The sequence below is a fragment of the Pseudoliparis swirei genome, chromosome 21 (genome assembly GCF_029220125.1).
Source record: "Pseudoliparis swirei isolate HS2019 ecotype Mariana Trench chromosome 21, NWPU_hadal_v1, whole genome shotgun sequence".
Taxonomy (NCBI): domain Eukaryota; kingdom Metazoa; phylum Chordata; class Actinopteri; order Perciformes; family Liparidae; genus Pseudoliparis; species Pseudoliparis swirei.
Window position 1 is genome coordinate 14,993,236 of NC_079408.1, and position 15,329 is coordinate 15,008,564.

Genomic DNA, 15,329 nt, shown 5'->3' on the forward strand with positions numbered 1-15,329 from the left:
GCTCCAGACCTAAATACCGTGACTACTATGAGATCAATAGCAATAGAACTTTGTGCGGATGAGTAATTCCTTAGGATGAATTGTGAGGACTTTGATCGTCTGACTTTTCATTTAGCGACATAATTGGGTCAACATTTAATGCTAATTCTATGTGTTATGACCGTAAATCCGTGCAGAATCCGCTCGACTAATGCTAATGCTAGTGTCAACACACTGGACTGAGGTTGTGAACATCGTAAACATGTTGACTGCTAATCATCAGCCTGTTAGCATTGTCACGTGTAGCCTCTCAGAGCAGCTGGCATAGCTACGTCTTGCTTTAATATGCATGACAGCCTTCCATCGTGTTCTTCCTCCTCATCTGCCTCACACACAAAGACATAAATATCTTTGAATCGCCCCGTCCTTAGGCCTCTGCCACATGGTTTCTTCTTCTTGCCTGTCACTTTAAGAAGCCCGAGGAGATCCACTACCTAAAACTGGTATAATAGACCCTCATCAATATGCAAACCCTGTGAGCTGTGCTGTCTACAACACACACACACACACACAGTGAGCTGTCAAAACACACATGCAAACACGCAGAGTGAAAGGCGTATGTAACTAACAGTTGGGCAAATACACACAGCTTGAAAAGGCCAACTATCACAAACGTAAAGGTCATTTCACTGACGTATTTCATATTCGTTATTGTATAAAGTCGCACGCGGCCTCTCCTCCGCCGCAGCGCTGTCACATTAAGGGCTGTGATTGCTCGTCATGCAGAGCCCCCCCCCCCCCCCCCCACAAACCCATCTCCCCTCCATCTCCCCTCCATCTCCCCTCCCGCCCGGCTAGCCCCAACTCCGCTACTGCCCGCCCGCTGCCCCAAATTGCCTCTAAAACCACATGTCACTTTTGATTTGACCCGGCAGACCCTGAAACAATAACTTCATCAGGGCCCTGTTAGAGTCCCGTCTCGACCAGACAGCCTCCGGAAAAAAAAGAAGAAGAAAAAAAAACGCTGATTTCCCTTCATCTAGCCTAGAGGGCACCTTTCTTTTTCGCTCTGCCTCAAATGGGATGAACGCACTCCCCCGTCACATGTGAAGCAACACGGAAGGATCCAGGATGTAGGGTCGCCCATCGGGTCCTTCGGAGGTATAACTCTGCATCATGACAATAAGCCTCTTCTCGACATGGCTCCCTGGCTCCGGCTGTCACTGCGACACCAGAGACCCCCCGGGGGTGAACCGACCCATCCGAACGGATCATCTTCTGGCTACCAGTTGCTGCTCGCACACACGGGGAAGAAACATGAGGTGTTTTGGAAAAACAAAAAGAAAGCATTCGGGAATCTGGACGATGACGTGTTCCGTGACCTTGGACTGGAGAGTGTGGGGCTTGAAATGAGAGAGCCCCTGGGCTGTGGGTGTGAATGAATGTGTCCTTTGGTCAAGGACGGTGGGAGATTGATACCGGTGGAGTCTGTTCATGTGCGTTCCGAAGGTGTGATGTCTCGAGGTTCTGTGCGTGGTTATTCTCCTGTTTTCTCCACGCTGACGTACACAGTTTGACAATCCGTCCCACCCGACCGCTCCCATTCCTTTCATTTTCATTTTTCATCGCCACTCCCACACCAAACCGATAATAGAGTGAGACTCCAGCCGTTATGTCAACATGCCAGACATTAAGTCTCATCATTAGGAAGTTCGGGAATGGTAGCCCCCCCCCCCCCCCCCCCGACGGGCCTATAATGATCTGATAATGGGATGACACGTGTAATGGCCCATCTCTGTGGAATAGGTGCATCTCTTCCAGCACTTATGTGCAAAACGTACAGATACACATATAGTAAATGTGGTTTCACGCCAACATACACACACACACACACACACATTCAATTCAATTCAGTTTCTTTTGAAAAGCCCAACATCACAAATTACGATTTCTCCTCAGAGGGCTGACCTTTGACCTCTTATCGGATCAGGACAAACACATTGGATCAGGAAAAACATGCATTAATAGACATTTTAATGCAAAATAACATGGATAATAGACATTTTAAAAGAAGAAAACATGCAAAATAGATATGTTTGTATGCTACATATATGTCAATGAGGAATCCCATATAGACTGAGAGTAAATCATAATTACAAGATGCCAGTTTCAGGAAAAGACATGTGCATGAGGTGCATGAGGGACATGAGCTGCACATGTGCGGACATATACGTAACGTAGTCTTTCATATCTCAGTAAAAAGCAAACAATATTTCAACACGATTCCATCAGGTGAGAATTAAACATTGGCATTGTAAGTGTCTTTAAAAACACGTGTTTCATGTTTTAACTGCTCGTGGGTTTTTTCCCCGTTTAAAGAACACGTTCATAGCTTGAGGCAAGAAAATAAATACATGGTCAAATTTAGAAAAATATATTTTTGTTGGGTTAAATGTAAGGTTCTTGTTTTTAACATAGAGAACATACAGAAGCCTCCCGGTTGGATGTATCACATTTAAAATATCGATCCACCCCGACCTCTTTTTATAGACTTTGATTAAAGATAATAAACACATTATTTCTCATAATAATCCGAAAGTACATTTGTTCCCTCAAAATGTTATTGACGATGCCATTTCATTTTTTGGAGACCGTTTCGGAGGTCCGACCCAGGAAACTCGACACGTTGCTCTCAGACGCACACATTAGTGTCGTATCCCTTTCACAAACAATCCCACACATTGATTTATCCATAAAAGCTCTTTGGCTTCTCCTCTAAGAAGTTACCTCATCGGTTCTACTTTCACCCCCCCCCCCCCCCTACCACCACCATTCTCCTACTTCCCTCATATATACGCATGACTCATATTAGGGGTCAACGTTGTGCATCGTACCCAGCGACGTGGTAGAACGTCCCCGTGGAGTATAGCCTACAGGAGAGGAAGAAAAAGTATGAATAAAAAACCATCAGCTGGAGAAAATACAGGCAGAAAAACCACCACACCTGTTAGCCCCGCCCCCATGCCCCCCCCCCCCCCCCCCCCCCACGTCAACACGAGTCCCGGTAACACATTAGAATTGGACCCTGGTTAAATGGTTCGGCCCTGTCCTGCTGTCATCCCTCCATCCCTCCAGATGGATGGTAATAACCACGAGTGAGGAGGAGGAGGAGGAGGAGGAGGAGGAGGAGGAGGAGAGCCCCCGCTGAATTAAACATGTCCTCACAGCGAGGGTCTTATTCCCGTCCTCTTGCTGGCAGAGCGAGGCGGAGGTACTTCATCACGCCGTATTCCATCTCGGGGCGAATGAGATGCTTTTTGGCTGTGAACCTCCAGCCTCGGGGTCAAGGCGCAAACTGCCCCCGCAAGTTATTTGACTGCCAGATTCAGGCTGCGAGATAGTCCCCCCCCCCCCCCACCGGCCCCCGTAATGGATGCACGGCCAGAAAACCAGGGTCCAATCCCCCTAAAGCGTTGCCCGGGAAACCCCGCGTGGTGTGAACCCCCCCCCCCCCCTCGCGTCTCCGTCTCTGTGCCCGGTGAGTTCCACGGAGACCACGACTGATGACTGACAGTGTCCTCTGCCCCTCCCTCTCTCTCTCTCTTTGCTTCCCCCTCTTCCCATGGTTTCTCCTCCTCGCTCTTCCTCTGCCATTGTTCTCCGTCCTCCTCTCCCTCCCGCGCGCAACCAGGTCGCCAGTTGACCATCTTCAACAGCCAGGCGTTCATCATCATCGGCGGCGGCGGCGGCGAGAAGGGGCGCCACTTCCAGGGCCAGATCTCCGGCCTGTACTACAACGGCCTGCAGGTGCTCAAGCTGGCGGCCGAGGCCGACGCCAACGTCCAGACCCAGGGCAACCTGCGGCTGGTGGGCGACGCGCCCGCGGTGCTCGCCGCCGACACCACCTCCACCACGCCGCTGGCCGACATGTCCACCACCATCATGGAGACGACCACCACCATGGCCACGACCACCACCCGGAAACAGCGCTCGCCCACCATGAGGGACAGCGTCACGCAGGTGAGCGGCCGCGAGGGAAGGTTGAGGTCGCTTTGATGTGATCGGCTAAAGATCTCTCGGGGAACCTCTAACTCAAATAAAACTATGAATCTAATTGCCACCGTGGGGGTTTCAGTTGAGGCGGCCGAAAGAAAGTAGTGTGCATCTCCGTGTGTCATTATTCTGATAATTTATTGACCAAACAAACAAAAAGAACAAACAAAAATGTTGACGCTGCCTCTCGCGTGCTGGGAGAACACCATCGGCCACCCAGGTGCATGCTGGTCCGGAAGCTGCCCACACCTCCATAGAAACACAGTGTTACGCAATCAGTAACCAATCCTACAACGACACACATTTAAATAACAATCACAATGAACGAAACTAAACTACAACTATCATGAGAAAAAAAGCTCTTCTAATATAACCTAAATAAGCAATGAATAATCAATATTACTTTACAATAAAACTAAATACAAACATCAAAATAAATAACAACAACAGCCACTTTGAGAGGTGCTCTCGCCGCTCGGCCTGAGGGGTCATGTCACCGCGTTCTGTGGCTCTGAGACCCTCAACCCTGCGATGTGGACTCTGAGAAGACACGGAGGACCAAACGTGATCCCGGCAGATCAACAACAGGCGGGAGGAACGAGGCGGAAAGGAAACTCCGGGTGCCATGAACTTCATATTGATCACTTTTCTGCACACGCATGCCAAAGGGCGATGATTTATGGTCTGGTGATTATCCCCGTGCACTTTAGCCGCCGTCGTCATGTAAGTAACAATTAGCAAAAGTGCCGTTGCCCACACACCGGAGCGTCCGGACCCACGACTCTCATTAAAAAATAAGAGCGCTACAGTAATAACAGACTCCGTGTGGTCGCACCAGTGTGATTATCCACAAGCTGTGTGCAGAGAGGAGCTTCCTGCACAGCATTTTAAAGTAAGTTATGCAAATAAGACACCTGGAAGAGCCCTTAAAGTCAACTATTTCTATGCTGTTGCATAACTTTGTCGTGTACAGACATAAACAAGCCAGCTATTGAATACTTTAGACTTCCAAAAGGGAAATAAAAAGGCAGCATATTTCCCTCACTCAGCTTATCTGAGATCAGTCGGCCGATGTCCCTCACATCTGCGCTCGTCACATTCAGAATATATTTAGACGGGTTTATTTATAATCGTCTCAAAAAACCCTTCATGGAGTTCAAGCTGTGCAAGTCCTCGTAGTTATTATCGCAGCGGTGCCAATTGAAGGGGAAGTCAAGGCGATGGCGTGATTGCGTAATTCCACGCCACTTTTGTGTCGCAACCGCCGCCTTCTGAGAAAATAAGAACGTTGGTTTGAACGAAGTGGCTCGCAAACTTTTTCTGTCACGTCCCACTTCAGAGGAGGAGGATCGAACTGAAGGTTTTTTATTCTTTTTTTTATTGAAATAGCAACTTTTTTTTACTCCATCTGTGCTTTTTCAACTAATAAAATTACTTTGCAATCACTTTCAATTAAACCAGATTGCTCCATCAGACGAAAAACTTTTCAGTTTTCAATCACTTTCTTTTTTTGTGTGCAAAAAAACAACTCATATTTGGCCAAAAAATTGCTTATTTGGGCTTCACTTAACTAGTTTTGCACTGAATATATTTTCAAGATAAAACAATAAAGTGCAACCTGTGAAAAACTCAAATCTGTTATAATGTTTTTTTTAATCTCCATTCCCCCTCGCGCCTCCACCTGTAATTCCTCGGCACGCCACTAGAGGGCCACGCCGAGGCTTTGAGAACCTCTGGTTTCAACATGAAATCTTGCTCATTTGGTTTTTTTTTCTTCTCGTCTTTTAGCGAAAGCAAAGCAGTGATAAAAAAGGTGGTCCCGAGCGCGTGGAGTAGAGCCGGTTAGTTACAAGTGAAACTCTGTGGACTGGAAGGTCGGGCCGGTCGGCATGACTTATTCAGATGAATGGTTTCGTGTTTCTGCGTCTTCTCTCTCAACATGAGATCGATGCAACCCGACTCTCAAGAAGTCACGTGGCGCCATCCACTCGGTTCCATATCGTCTCTCTCTGGCCGGCAGACATCTTGGCGGGACAAGTCTGAAGGTAGACTTGTGTCTTTACGACGCGAACAAACAAACAAAAAGGTTTTAAAGAGCAGATTTCTCGTTTGTACGTTTTGCTGATGAAGTCCCTCCTCACCGTGACTTCCCGAGAGCAAGTCAAACCCACCAATAGAAACTCCTCGCTCAGTCAGTAGCCTAAGCCCCGCCCACTACGTCCAAACTGAACTCGTCGATTTTCATTTTTGAGAGCACAGGCTGCTGTTTTTTTTTTTTTTTTTTTGAGAACCGAATAATTTTATTTTGAGAGCAAAACTTTTTTTTAAATTTGAGAGCAAAGGTTTTTTTATTTTGAGTGAATTATTTATTTATTTTAACAAATTTCTTTTTCCAGAGCAAATATTTTTATTTTGAGAGCAAAAGTTTTGAATTTGAGAGCAAAAGTTTTGAATTTGAGAGCAAATATGTTTTATTTGAGAGCATATGTTTTGGGTTCTAGTTTCATCAATCAACTTACTTTCAAACGAGAAATTTGCTCTCTTTTTGTTGTTGTTTGCGTAATAAATACACAAACAACATCCGTCCGTGGTCAGCGTGCAGCGAGCCGGTTGTCTAGATCTCTGCAAGTGTTGTTAGCGGCCTTAACGTCCGCGCTGCGTTCACCGACTGATGTTTACGTCGGGTCCTAAAGAAAAGCAGCTTTTTTAGAGTGCTTCTTATTGCTAAGAATCTATCTGTCAGCTAAAGTACACAGACTGTAACATCTCGTGCTTTATTATTATTACTACGTGGCGTAATCGCCCCGACGATCCAGAAAAGACTTTAAAGGATGTCGAGACGTTGCCGACGAGCCGCTCATCCGTCGCCAGAGACGTGTTGCTGCGGCAACAACAACAAAGGTAACAATAAAAGCATCACGGGAGCATCAAACAGATTCATATTCAGAGCGAGTGTCATTTTTATTCAGGAGTTTGTTTTGCGGGGAACGAAGACAAAGGGAGAAAACAATAGAACTATACAAGCACATTAACTAAATAATCGTTGATAATTAGGTTGATTTTTGTTCCCGAGATCTGTGAGACAGCGAACACATTCTTTGATATTTGCTCTTCTGAACACCTCCCCACCCCCCACCCCCCTTCCCCCCCGCCTGGCCCGTCTGTATTTTGGGGGAAGAGCCGGCGCCGCGCAGCGAGTGTTGAGTGACGACAGTTTAAATGGAACACAAGACAAATGGATATTTAGCATGAGCGGTGGTGTGTTGTGTTTTCACAAGATGGGGGGGGAAAAAACTCAGAATAAAGACTTTTTTTTCCTCACCTGTTTCCCAGGTGAACTACAGAAGAGGAAAGTAATTCATGTGTATTCTCACAGATGGAAATACATTAACATTCAAAAGTTTAGGGTCACGTAGAAATTTCCTTATTTTTCAAAGCACTGTTTTTATCAATGAAGATAACATAAAATTAATCATAAATACTCTCTCTACATAGTTAATGTGTAAATGACTATTCTCTGGTGTTTAATGAAGTCTCTACAGAGGTGTGTAGAGGCCCATCTCCAGTGTTCTAGTGGTACATTGTGTTATCGTCTTAGAAGACTAGCGGAGGGGTAGAAAACCCTTGAAACCCCTTTTTATGTGAGCGCAGCTGAAAACAGTTATGCTGGTGAGAGAAGCTATAAAACTGGCCTTCCTTTAAACCACAAGTTTGAAGAACAACATTAATATTTACAATAAAAATCATTATTTATAACCTTATCAATGTCTTGACTATATTTTATATTCATTTTGCAATTAATTTAAATAAATAAAACTGTGAATTTTCATGGAAAACACCAAATGGTCTGGGTGACCCCAAACTTTTGATCGGTCGTGTAATCTCACATGTTCATCTTTTAGTGGATGAACAAAGTGTTGAGCTAAAAACATTAAAAACGCAGCACTGCAAACAATAATGTTGCATTCAAGTTGCTGTTATAATTAAGAGGTAAATGAAGATGTATGTTTTACTATGTGCTATGTGGGTTCAATTATAACTGATTAAGGTCTTTACTCATTTACTCAAGGCTCCTGTATGTAGAACTAGAAGCTCGACTGAGCTCTATTGTTTCTTAATTGTAGAAACGTGAGAAAATAACATATTAACTTTTTCCAAATAAAACACCAGGTTGGAAAAAGATAATTCAGTATTAGTTATTTGAGCTTTGTATTACCAAGATGTGAAACCACATGAAGAAATATTAATGTAGAATAACCATTCAGGAATGTCTTAGATAACTGGTGAGCGGGGTTCGATTCCCGGGTCCGCTGTCCTTGAGCAAGGCACTAAACCCCCAAATTGTATGTGAATGTTAGAGACTGCTGATGTGCAGGTAGAACATTATAGCTCCTCCCACCGGTGTGTGAATGGGTGTGAGGTGCAGGTCCATTTTGGAGAAAATAAATGAATTTTAATTTCTAATTACAGTTAGACTGGCATTACATCACAATAGATTATTACTTTATAGCAACTAGCAAGTCCATTTTTTTAATTAACAGTTATATTAGTCACACTTTCATAAGTAACACACACACATATATATATATATATATAAATATATATAATATATATACATACTGTATATCTTATTATATATATATATATATAATATATATACTGTATATATCATATAATATATATATATTTATATCTTATTATATAGATATACATATTATTTATATATATATATATATATTATATATATGTATATATATAGTTATATATATATAGTTATATATTATTATATATATTATATACATATTATTAATATATATATATAATATATATATTATAAATATATATATATATAAATATATATATTATATATAATATATAGATATATATATTTGGATATATATTTAGATAGATATATATGCAGTCCTTTGGGTAGTTAATAATCCATCCTTCAGAGCCTGTGGTGTAATTTTGTGCTCGAGCAAACATAGTAATAGCATTATAAACACCGCCAACAGGAGCTCCGCAGCTCTTAATGAATAATCCCGCCCAGACACAGCGGAGACGGACCGGGGTGGCGGGAAGCAAGCGAGCGGAAAAAAATACAAATTTCAATTTCCCCAAAAGCTCTGAGCGAACCGCCGCGCTGCCGCAGCTTTGATCATCGTGGAATATAATGTGCTTTGATGCTGTTGAATAAAAGATCTACCTTTTGATGTGTGTGTGTGTGGAGGTGTGTGTGTGTGGCGGGGGGGGGGGTTCTCTGGGCTTCACTTGTCCCGCTCTGACCCACATCTGGTGTTGCGGTGTTATAGCACTAAGAGCTACAAGCTGTGTCTCCAGTCTGAGGGACTCCCACTTGGAAACTGGTGGGAAACGTTGTGACCTGGTCCAACGGGGGTTTGGAGTTCCACTTCCTGTCGCTCGCTCTCCCCGGCAACGTGCATCAGTGTATTCAGTCAATTAAAGCGCCTGCTGGACACACAATGTGGGTCATAAATGATGAAGCTCAGGCTGTGGCTTATTGAGAGAGAACTAAATGCAGTCTGGCTGTTGAATCAAGAAGGTAAGGTGTGTGTGTGTGGGGGGGGGGGGGGGGGGGTCGAGTGGGTGTTGGGCGTCTGAGCGTCTGTCATATAGCGGTCGGCTTTGTAATTAAATACACTGTTATGCCAGTAGGGGGCGTTGGATAGCCCAGTAATTACTTTAAGAACATTAAAGATAGCAGAATCAAATGATGGAGAAATATTTAAAATGTAAAATTACTCATTTAAAAATAAGTAAAATGCAGACTCTGAACTGACGTGTGATTGTTTTGGTGTCGCGGTGCCACGGGATTTTATTTATTGTAAAGAAAAATGTGCCGGAGCTCAAAAAACGGTTGAAAACCACCACTGTGTAGACACACAGAGTCCTGTTTAAGACTAAAAACACTTCTTTGAGCTCGTTTCCCATTCGACTTCACATCTCTTACTCACATTGTTTTAATCTTATACATACTGTACATGTTTCTACGCTGTTGTCTTCAATGTCTTTGTTTATATTCATCCTGTTATTTGTGAATCACATGTACGTACGACGACAGACTAACCAGAGTCAAATGACATGTATGTGCATCAACAAATAAGAGTTACATGCAGAATGAAGCCCGAAGCCCATTTTCTTTTAAAAAAACATTTAAAAATATTTTTAAAACCACAAGGTGAATGCCTAACATTACATTTAGAAATGTTCTAACTGACTTTCAGTTTTTTATTCTGAATAATAAAGGTCCATAGGAAATATAAGAAAATGCTATTAATGACAACTTGATGGCCAATGAAGCTGATTCTGATTCTGATAAATCAGTCAATAAATAACAGGGGTTCAAGAACATATGGATACATAATATTAGTTTTTTAATGAATATTTTGGTGGCAGCCAGCGGCTCATTGATGCCGTGTTTCACGGGGACTGTGACACATCCCACTGTCCTGATATGAAGCGTTTGTAATGCAGACGGCGGTTTAAATGAAATTAGATTGAAGGAAGCTGCTCAAGAAGAGATGCTCAGGTCGTGAGGGTCCTCAGACCGTGTGTGTAAGTGTGTATCCGAACCCTCCCTGGCGTCCCGTGCTGTGAACGTGTCCTGACTCTCTCTTTATCTCTTTATCTCCTCTGCTTTCTGTCTCCGGTCCTCCAGAATGCGGATGACCTCTTGGTCGCGTCGGCCGAGTGTCCGAGCGATGACGAAGATTTGGAGGAGTGTGAGCCCGGAAATGGTGAGTCAACTCCGGGAGTTCTGTCTTCATAGTACTCGGGTGTCCAGAACAAAGTGCAGCCTAGAAAACAAAAAGGTAGAGTCGCCTTCGACTACTGCTCCACGTCCACCGGCTCTCTGTGACCGCCAGGCCTCTCTGTGTGCAGCTCTGATTGGTCCAGGTGTGTGAAACCCTCCGTCCCAGTTCTCCTCTTCGTCATGAAGCAGCAGGCAGTCCATTACTCTCTCGGGTATCTGGCGTGTGCACGCCGATCTCCCGGCCCGATATTTTAACGAGGCGTGACAGTTCTGAATTGGGGGGGGGGGGGCATGTGGCCCGGTGGCCGAGGCTCTGCGGGTCAAGCGATGTTAAAGGCCGTGTGGTTGACTCCAACGGCTCTATAAGGTCGGCTTTATACTTAAAAAGCTGCCGAGAACCCAACCCGCGCTCTGGGAATTCAATGTTCACTTCAATTCAGTTTATTTTTTATAGCCCAAGATCACAAATTACGAATTCTCCTCAGAGGGTTTTACAATCTGGACACAGACGACATCCCTGACCTTTGACCTTTCACATTGGATCAGGATGAACTCCCAAGAAATAGATTAAAACCCCTTTCAGGGGAAAGAAAAGGTGAGGAACTCTTCAGGAGAGAACAGAGGAGGATCCTGAATAGACGTCATGTGACCAGAAGGAATCATTACAGTCACAACCCATTCAATCAATCTGACCTCTCTAACCTTCCCTTCCTCTCTAAGATCCTCGAGGAAGTAGTCTGGAAGCCTTAACTCAGGAATCTAGCAGACGAAATATGAATCTGCAGATCCACGTGAGGACGTTTCACCGTGACAGATGGCGTCTGACGAGGCGGCTGCTGTTCGGATGTTGGTACATATTTAAACGTCTGCAGTGGGCGGCTTGAAAACAACAATCGCCCGAAAGAAACCGGAGACTGAGACGCTGCCGCAGCGCCGACTTTCTTCTTCTTTGTGGACTCATAACAGCAGAAAGTGTTCTTCTGGAACCTCGTTATAACACCCGGGGGCAAGAGTTCGTAAACACACACTCGATTTGCATTTTGTGGATCGCGGGGCGGGATGGAGATGAGTCACACACATTCAGCTTAAGTTTATTATTAGATTCAAGATGGAAGAGATTCTGAGTTAAGAATGTTTGACACGGGACACGCCGACAAGTCACGAGAGATAACGCAGAAGTTAGAAGAAGAAGCATTATTCTGCAGGTCATGCTTTGCGTTGGTCATGTTGGGTTGAGAGTAGGCGTGTGAAGGGCGTGTGAAGGGTGAGTGAAGGGCGAGTGAAGGGCGAGTGAAGGGCGAGTGAAGGGTGTGTGAAGGGCGAGTGAAGGGCGTGATCGACGCGCACGCATTCAATTCAGTTTATTTTATATATCACAAATTACGAATTCCCCTTAGAGAGGTTTACAATCTGTACACATACATGTCGACATCCCTGACCTTTGACCTCTCATCGGATCAGGAAAAACTCCCAAATAAATAGATTTAAAAAACTTTCGCGGGGAATAAAAGAAGATAAGAACCCTTCAGGAGAGCAACAGAGGAGGATCCCTCTCCAGGATGGACAGAAGAATAGAGGTCATGTGACCAGAAGGAATCATCACAGAGTTACATAAACACAACAGCATCTTGGCGTCTGTGAGGTTTAATGAATCTGATTATTAGTGACCGTACGTTCTCCTCAGTCTGTTTCATGAACGTCCCCCCGGTGGCTCAGCTGGTGTGACACCGGCTTTCTTTTGTTCAAGAAAGGGGATTATAGTCAGGGGTGCACATAACTTTTTCAGTGAGTTACTCAGGTGAGGACCGGGAGATGGTGTTTGGTACGCACTCCATATGTAGCGTCAGCTTTTGTGACGTCATGGATGGGCACCGACATTGAGACTCATTCCCTTCTTATCGGAGTCAGAAATGAGAGTTTTTCCTCTGGATGCTTCGGCCAGGCTTAATCTCCCATGAGGGGAAACAACTCTCTCTCTCTCTATCCCTCTCTTTCGCTCTCTCTCTTTCTCTCTCTCTCTTTCTCTCGCATGCCCACACAAACAGTGGCAGACATGCTCCCCTCACCAGGCGGACACTCGTCTCTTTCACTCTCTGCAGGGTGTAAAGTTTTCTCTCTCCTGAGGAAAAAAAAGGACAAAAGCACATTCTCTCTCTCTCTCTCTCCCTCTCCGTATCGCGCCTCTCCAGATGCCACGAGAGCCTCGACGAAAAAGAAAAAAAAACTGACGAAAAAACTGACGACCAAGAGGAGGAAAAATCAGCTTTGTCCGCAGGAACATGCCCCCCCCCCTCTCCCCCCCCCCCCCTCTTTCTCCATCGTCGTCATTGTGTGGCAGGACCAGTGTGTTCAGGCTCCTGTCTTATTGAGCGGCTTCAGGGGAGGAGAACAAGAACTGTTAAGCGCAGCACGCTGGATGGATTTTCTATTAAGCCGCAGCCAGATATGACCGCTGAGAATTCCCGCCGATCAATAAACTCCTTTTCCGACAGCGTGGGACCCCCCCCCCATGTGTCTCACCGGCCATGTCACACCATTCACCGGCCGCTGGACGATGACCCCCCCGGACGACGGTTTGCCAGAGCAGCCGGAAGCAGAGAGGAGGAAGGGATGAGGAGGAAGAGATGAGGAGGAAGGACTCTTCATCCAGATGTGTGGCACCTTCCCTTCACACTCGAATCAGAAGAGAGAGAGAGAGAGAGAGAAAGAGTGAGAGAGAGACGGGGGAGAGGAGATGCAAAATTGAGCGAAATTCCCATGAACGCCCCCCCCCCCCCCACCACCACCACCACCAGGCTAATTAAACAATGACTTTTTGTGAGGGAGCCGTAATTGCATCACCCAATTAGAGCTTTTGGTTTGCGATCCTCCGGTGCTGTTAATGAGCCTCAGAGTGACACGCCCCCTATGGAGGGGGGCGGGGCCAAAGACTCGCTCAGAAACACAGGTTTCATTCACCCGCGGACATCTTTGTGTTCAAAGTAACGCACAGTTGGAGAATGTTACGCAACATCTCAAGTGAGTTATAATGCATTAAAAGTGCTTTTCATACACAAAACATAAAGTAGCACAGTATAACAAGACAGCAGCAGGATTACAGCATACCAACGGGCTGATCAAGGAAATAAAACATAAATGTATTCATAAATGGTTACTCATTAACATCATGTCATTTATTATTAAAAACATTAAAATAATGAACTAGTTTGGAAAACATAACAGGTTATCTCTGCGGACTTAATCTCACTCACTTTCAAAATGGCGACTGCTGAGCTGGCGGCTTCTAGCTAACGGTGCTAACGTACACAGCTAACGGTGTTGAGCTGAGGGGGGCAACGCTTGCATTTGAATGGATATGTTTTTTTGTAAATAAACCCGAGAGACATGGTTGCAGCACCACGGTCGGAGAAATATACACAGATATACTTTATAAACGATATAAAGTTCATATACTGACCGTGAACCGGCCCGATGCCACAGCGGGGAGGTGGATGCATACCGCAGTGAGGGGGGAGAAAAACCAATGCAGCCAGATTCATGGAGTCCATCCAAGTGCTGGTGAGCCACGGGGGTGGGGGTGGGGGGGGGGGGGGGGAGTACTTTGACTCTGCCAACATGCGACTCAGTGAGACGTGATATGGGCTGTGTCAAAATACATCACTGTGACTGAGAGCAACAGCAGCATTTGTAAATAGTTTATGGATGCCTCCGCCCCCCCTCCCCTCCCCTGTACGACAAATTATGTGGACACTATTGTGGCCTGATTTAACAGCAAGCCAGGGAACATATATTATACTTGGACACGCTGTTGGATTTTCCATCTGCAGTCTAATCAAAGCTGAATTATAGACGCCGCAGACTCCAAACGAGCTTTTTGGTCTAAATATTTCAAAGCGGGCCCGACGCGATCGGCAGAATAACAATGTCTCTGTCAGGAGACCGACAGAGATGCATCATTATCCGGTGGTCCTGCTCTGCTTTTTGAGTAAATAGAGGGAGAGAGGGGGGGAAGGGGGGGTGACTCATACTGGCAGCGCCGTGGATAAAGATAAAGAAGAAATGTCACCATGTGGGCCGAACGTGTTCCGCGACCACCGCTGTGCAAATCAATGGAGTCAAACTCAATCAATCGGGCCCAACGTCTTTCGAGTCTCTTCAATGCAGTGACGTAATATCAAAGATGGAGGCACAAGCACACGGGAATCACGCCACATATCCTTTGTTTTTTTTTCAAGCGCTGTTTGCGTCCGACCTGGTTTTGGTTCAAACATGTGAAATGACATATTTACATCTCTGAAGGTCCCTCGGGTTGGTTTCATCCATCCGTGAGCAACCAGAGCTGCATACAGAGCACAGGGGGCAGTCGTGGAGAGCCAATCGGAGGTGTCGATTGGTTTAAACTGTGGGTGCAGTAGGCGTGGGTCACGCAACAGGAAGTGAAACGATGGTTCACGAGATAACTGTTGAGATGAGTTCCTCTACGCTAAGAGCACAGCAGAGCGGTGGGAGCGATTTCGTCGTC

The 15,329-nt window shown here is 45.3% G+C and overlaps 1 protein-coding gene across 8 annotated transcripts in view; it reads left to right on the forward strand.

Annotated features, from left to right (window-relative positions):
* Window positions 1-15,329, forward strand: part of nrxn2b (neurexin 2b) — an 856,499-nt gene that overhangs the window by 835,283 nt on the left and 5,887 nt on the right. For all 8 annotated transcript variants that reach the window (XM_056442212.1, XM_056442208.1, XM_056442207.1 and 5 more), the window contains 2 exons: window positions 3,671-3,999; window positions 10,712-10,790. In XM_056442212.1, the coding sequence (XP_056298187.1) occupies window positions 3,671-3,999; window positions 10,712-10,790 (408 nt within the window). The remainder of the gene's footprint in view (window positions 1-3,670; window positions 4,000-10,711; window positions 10,791-15,329) is intronic.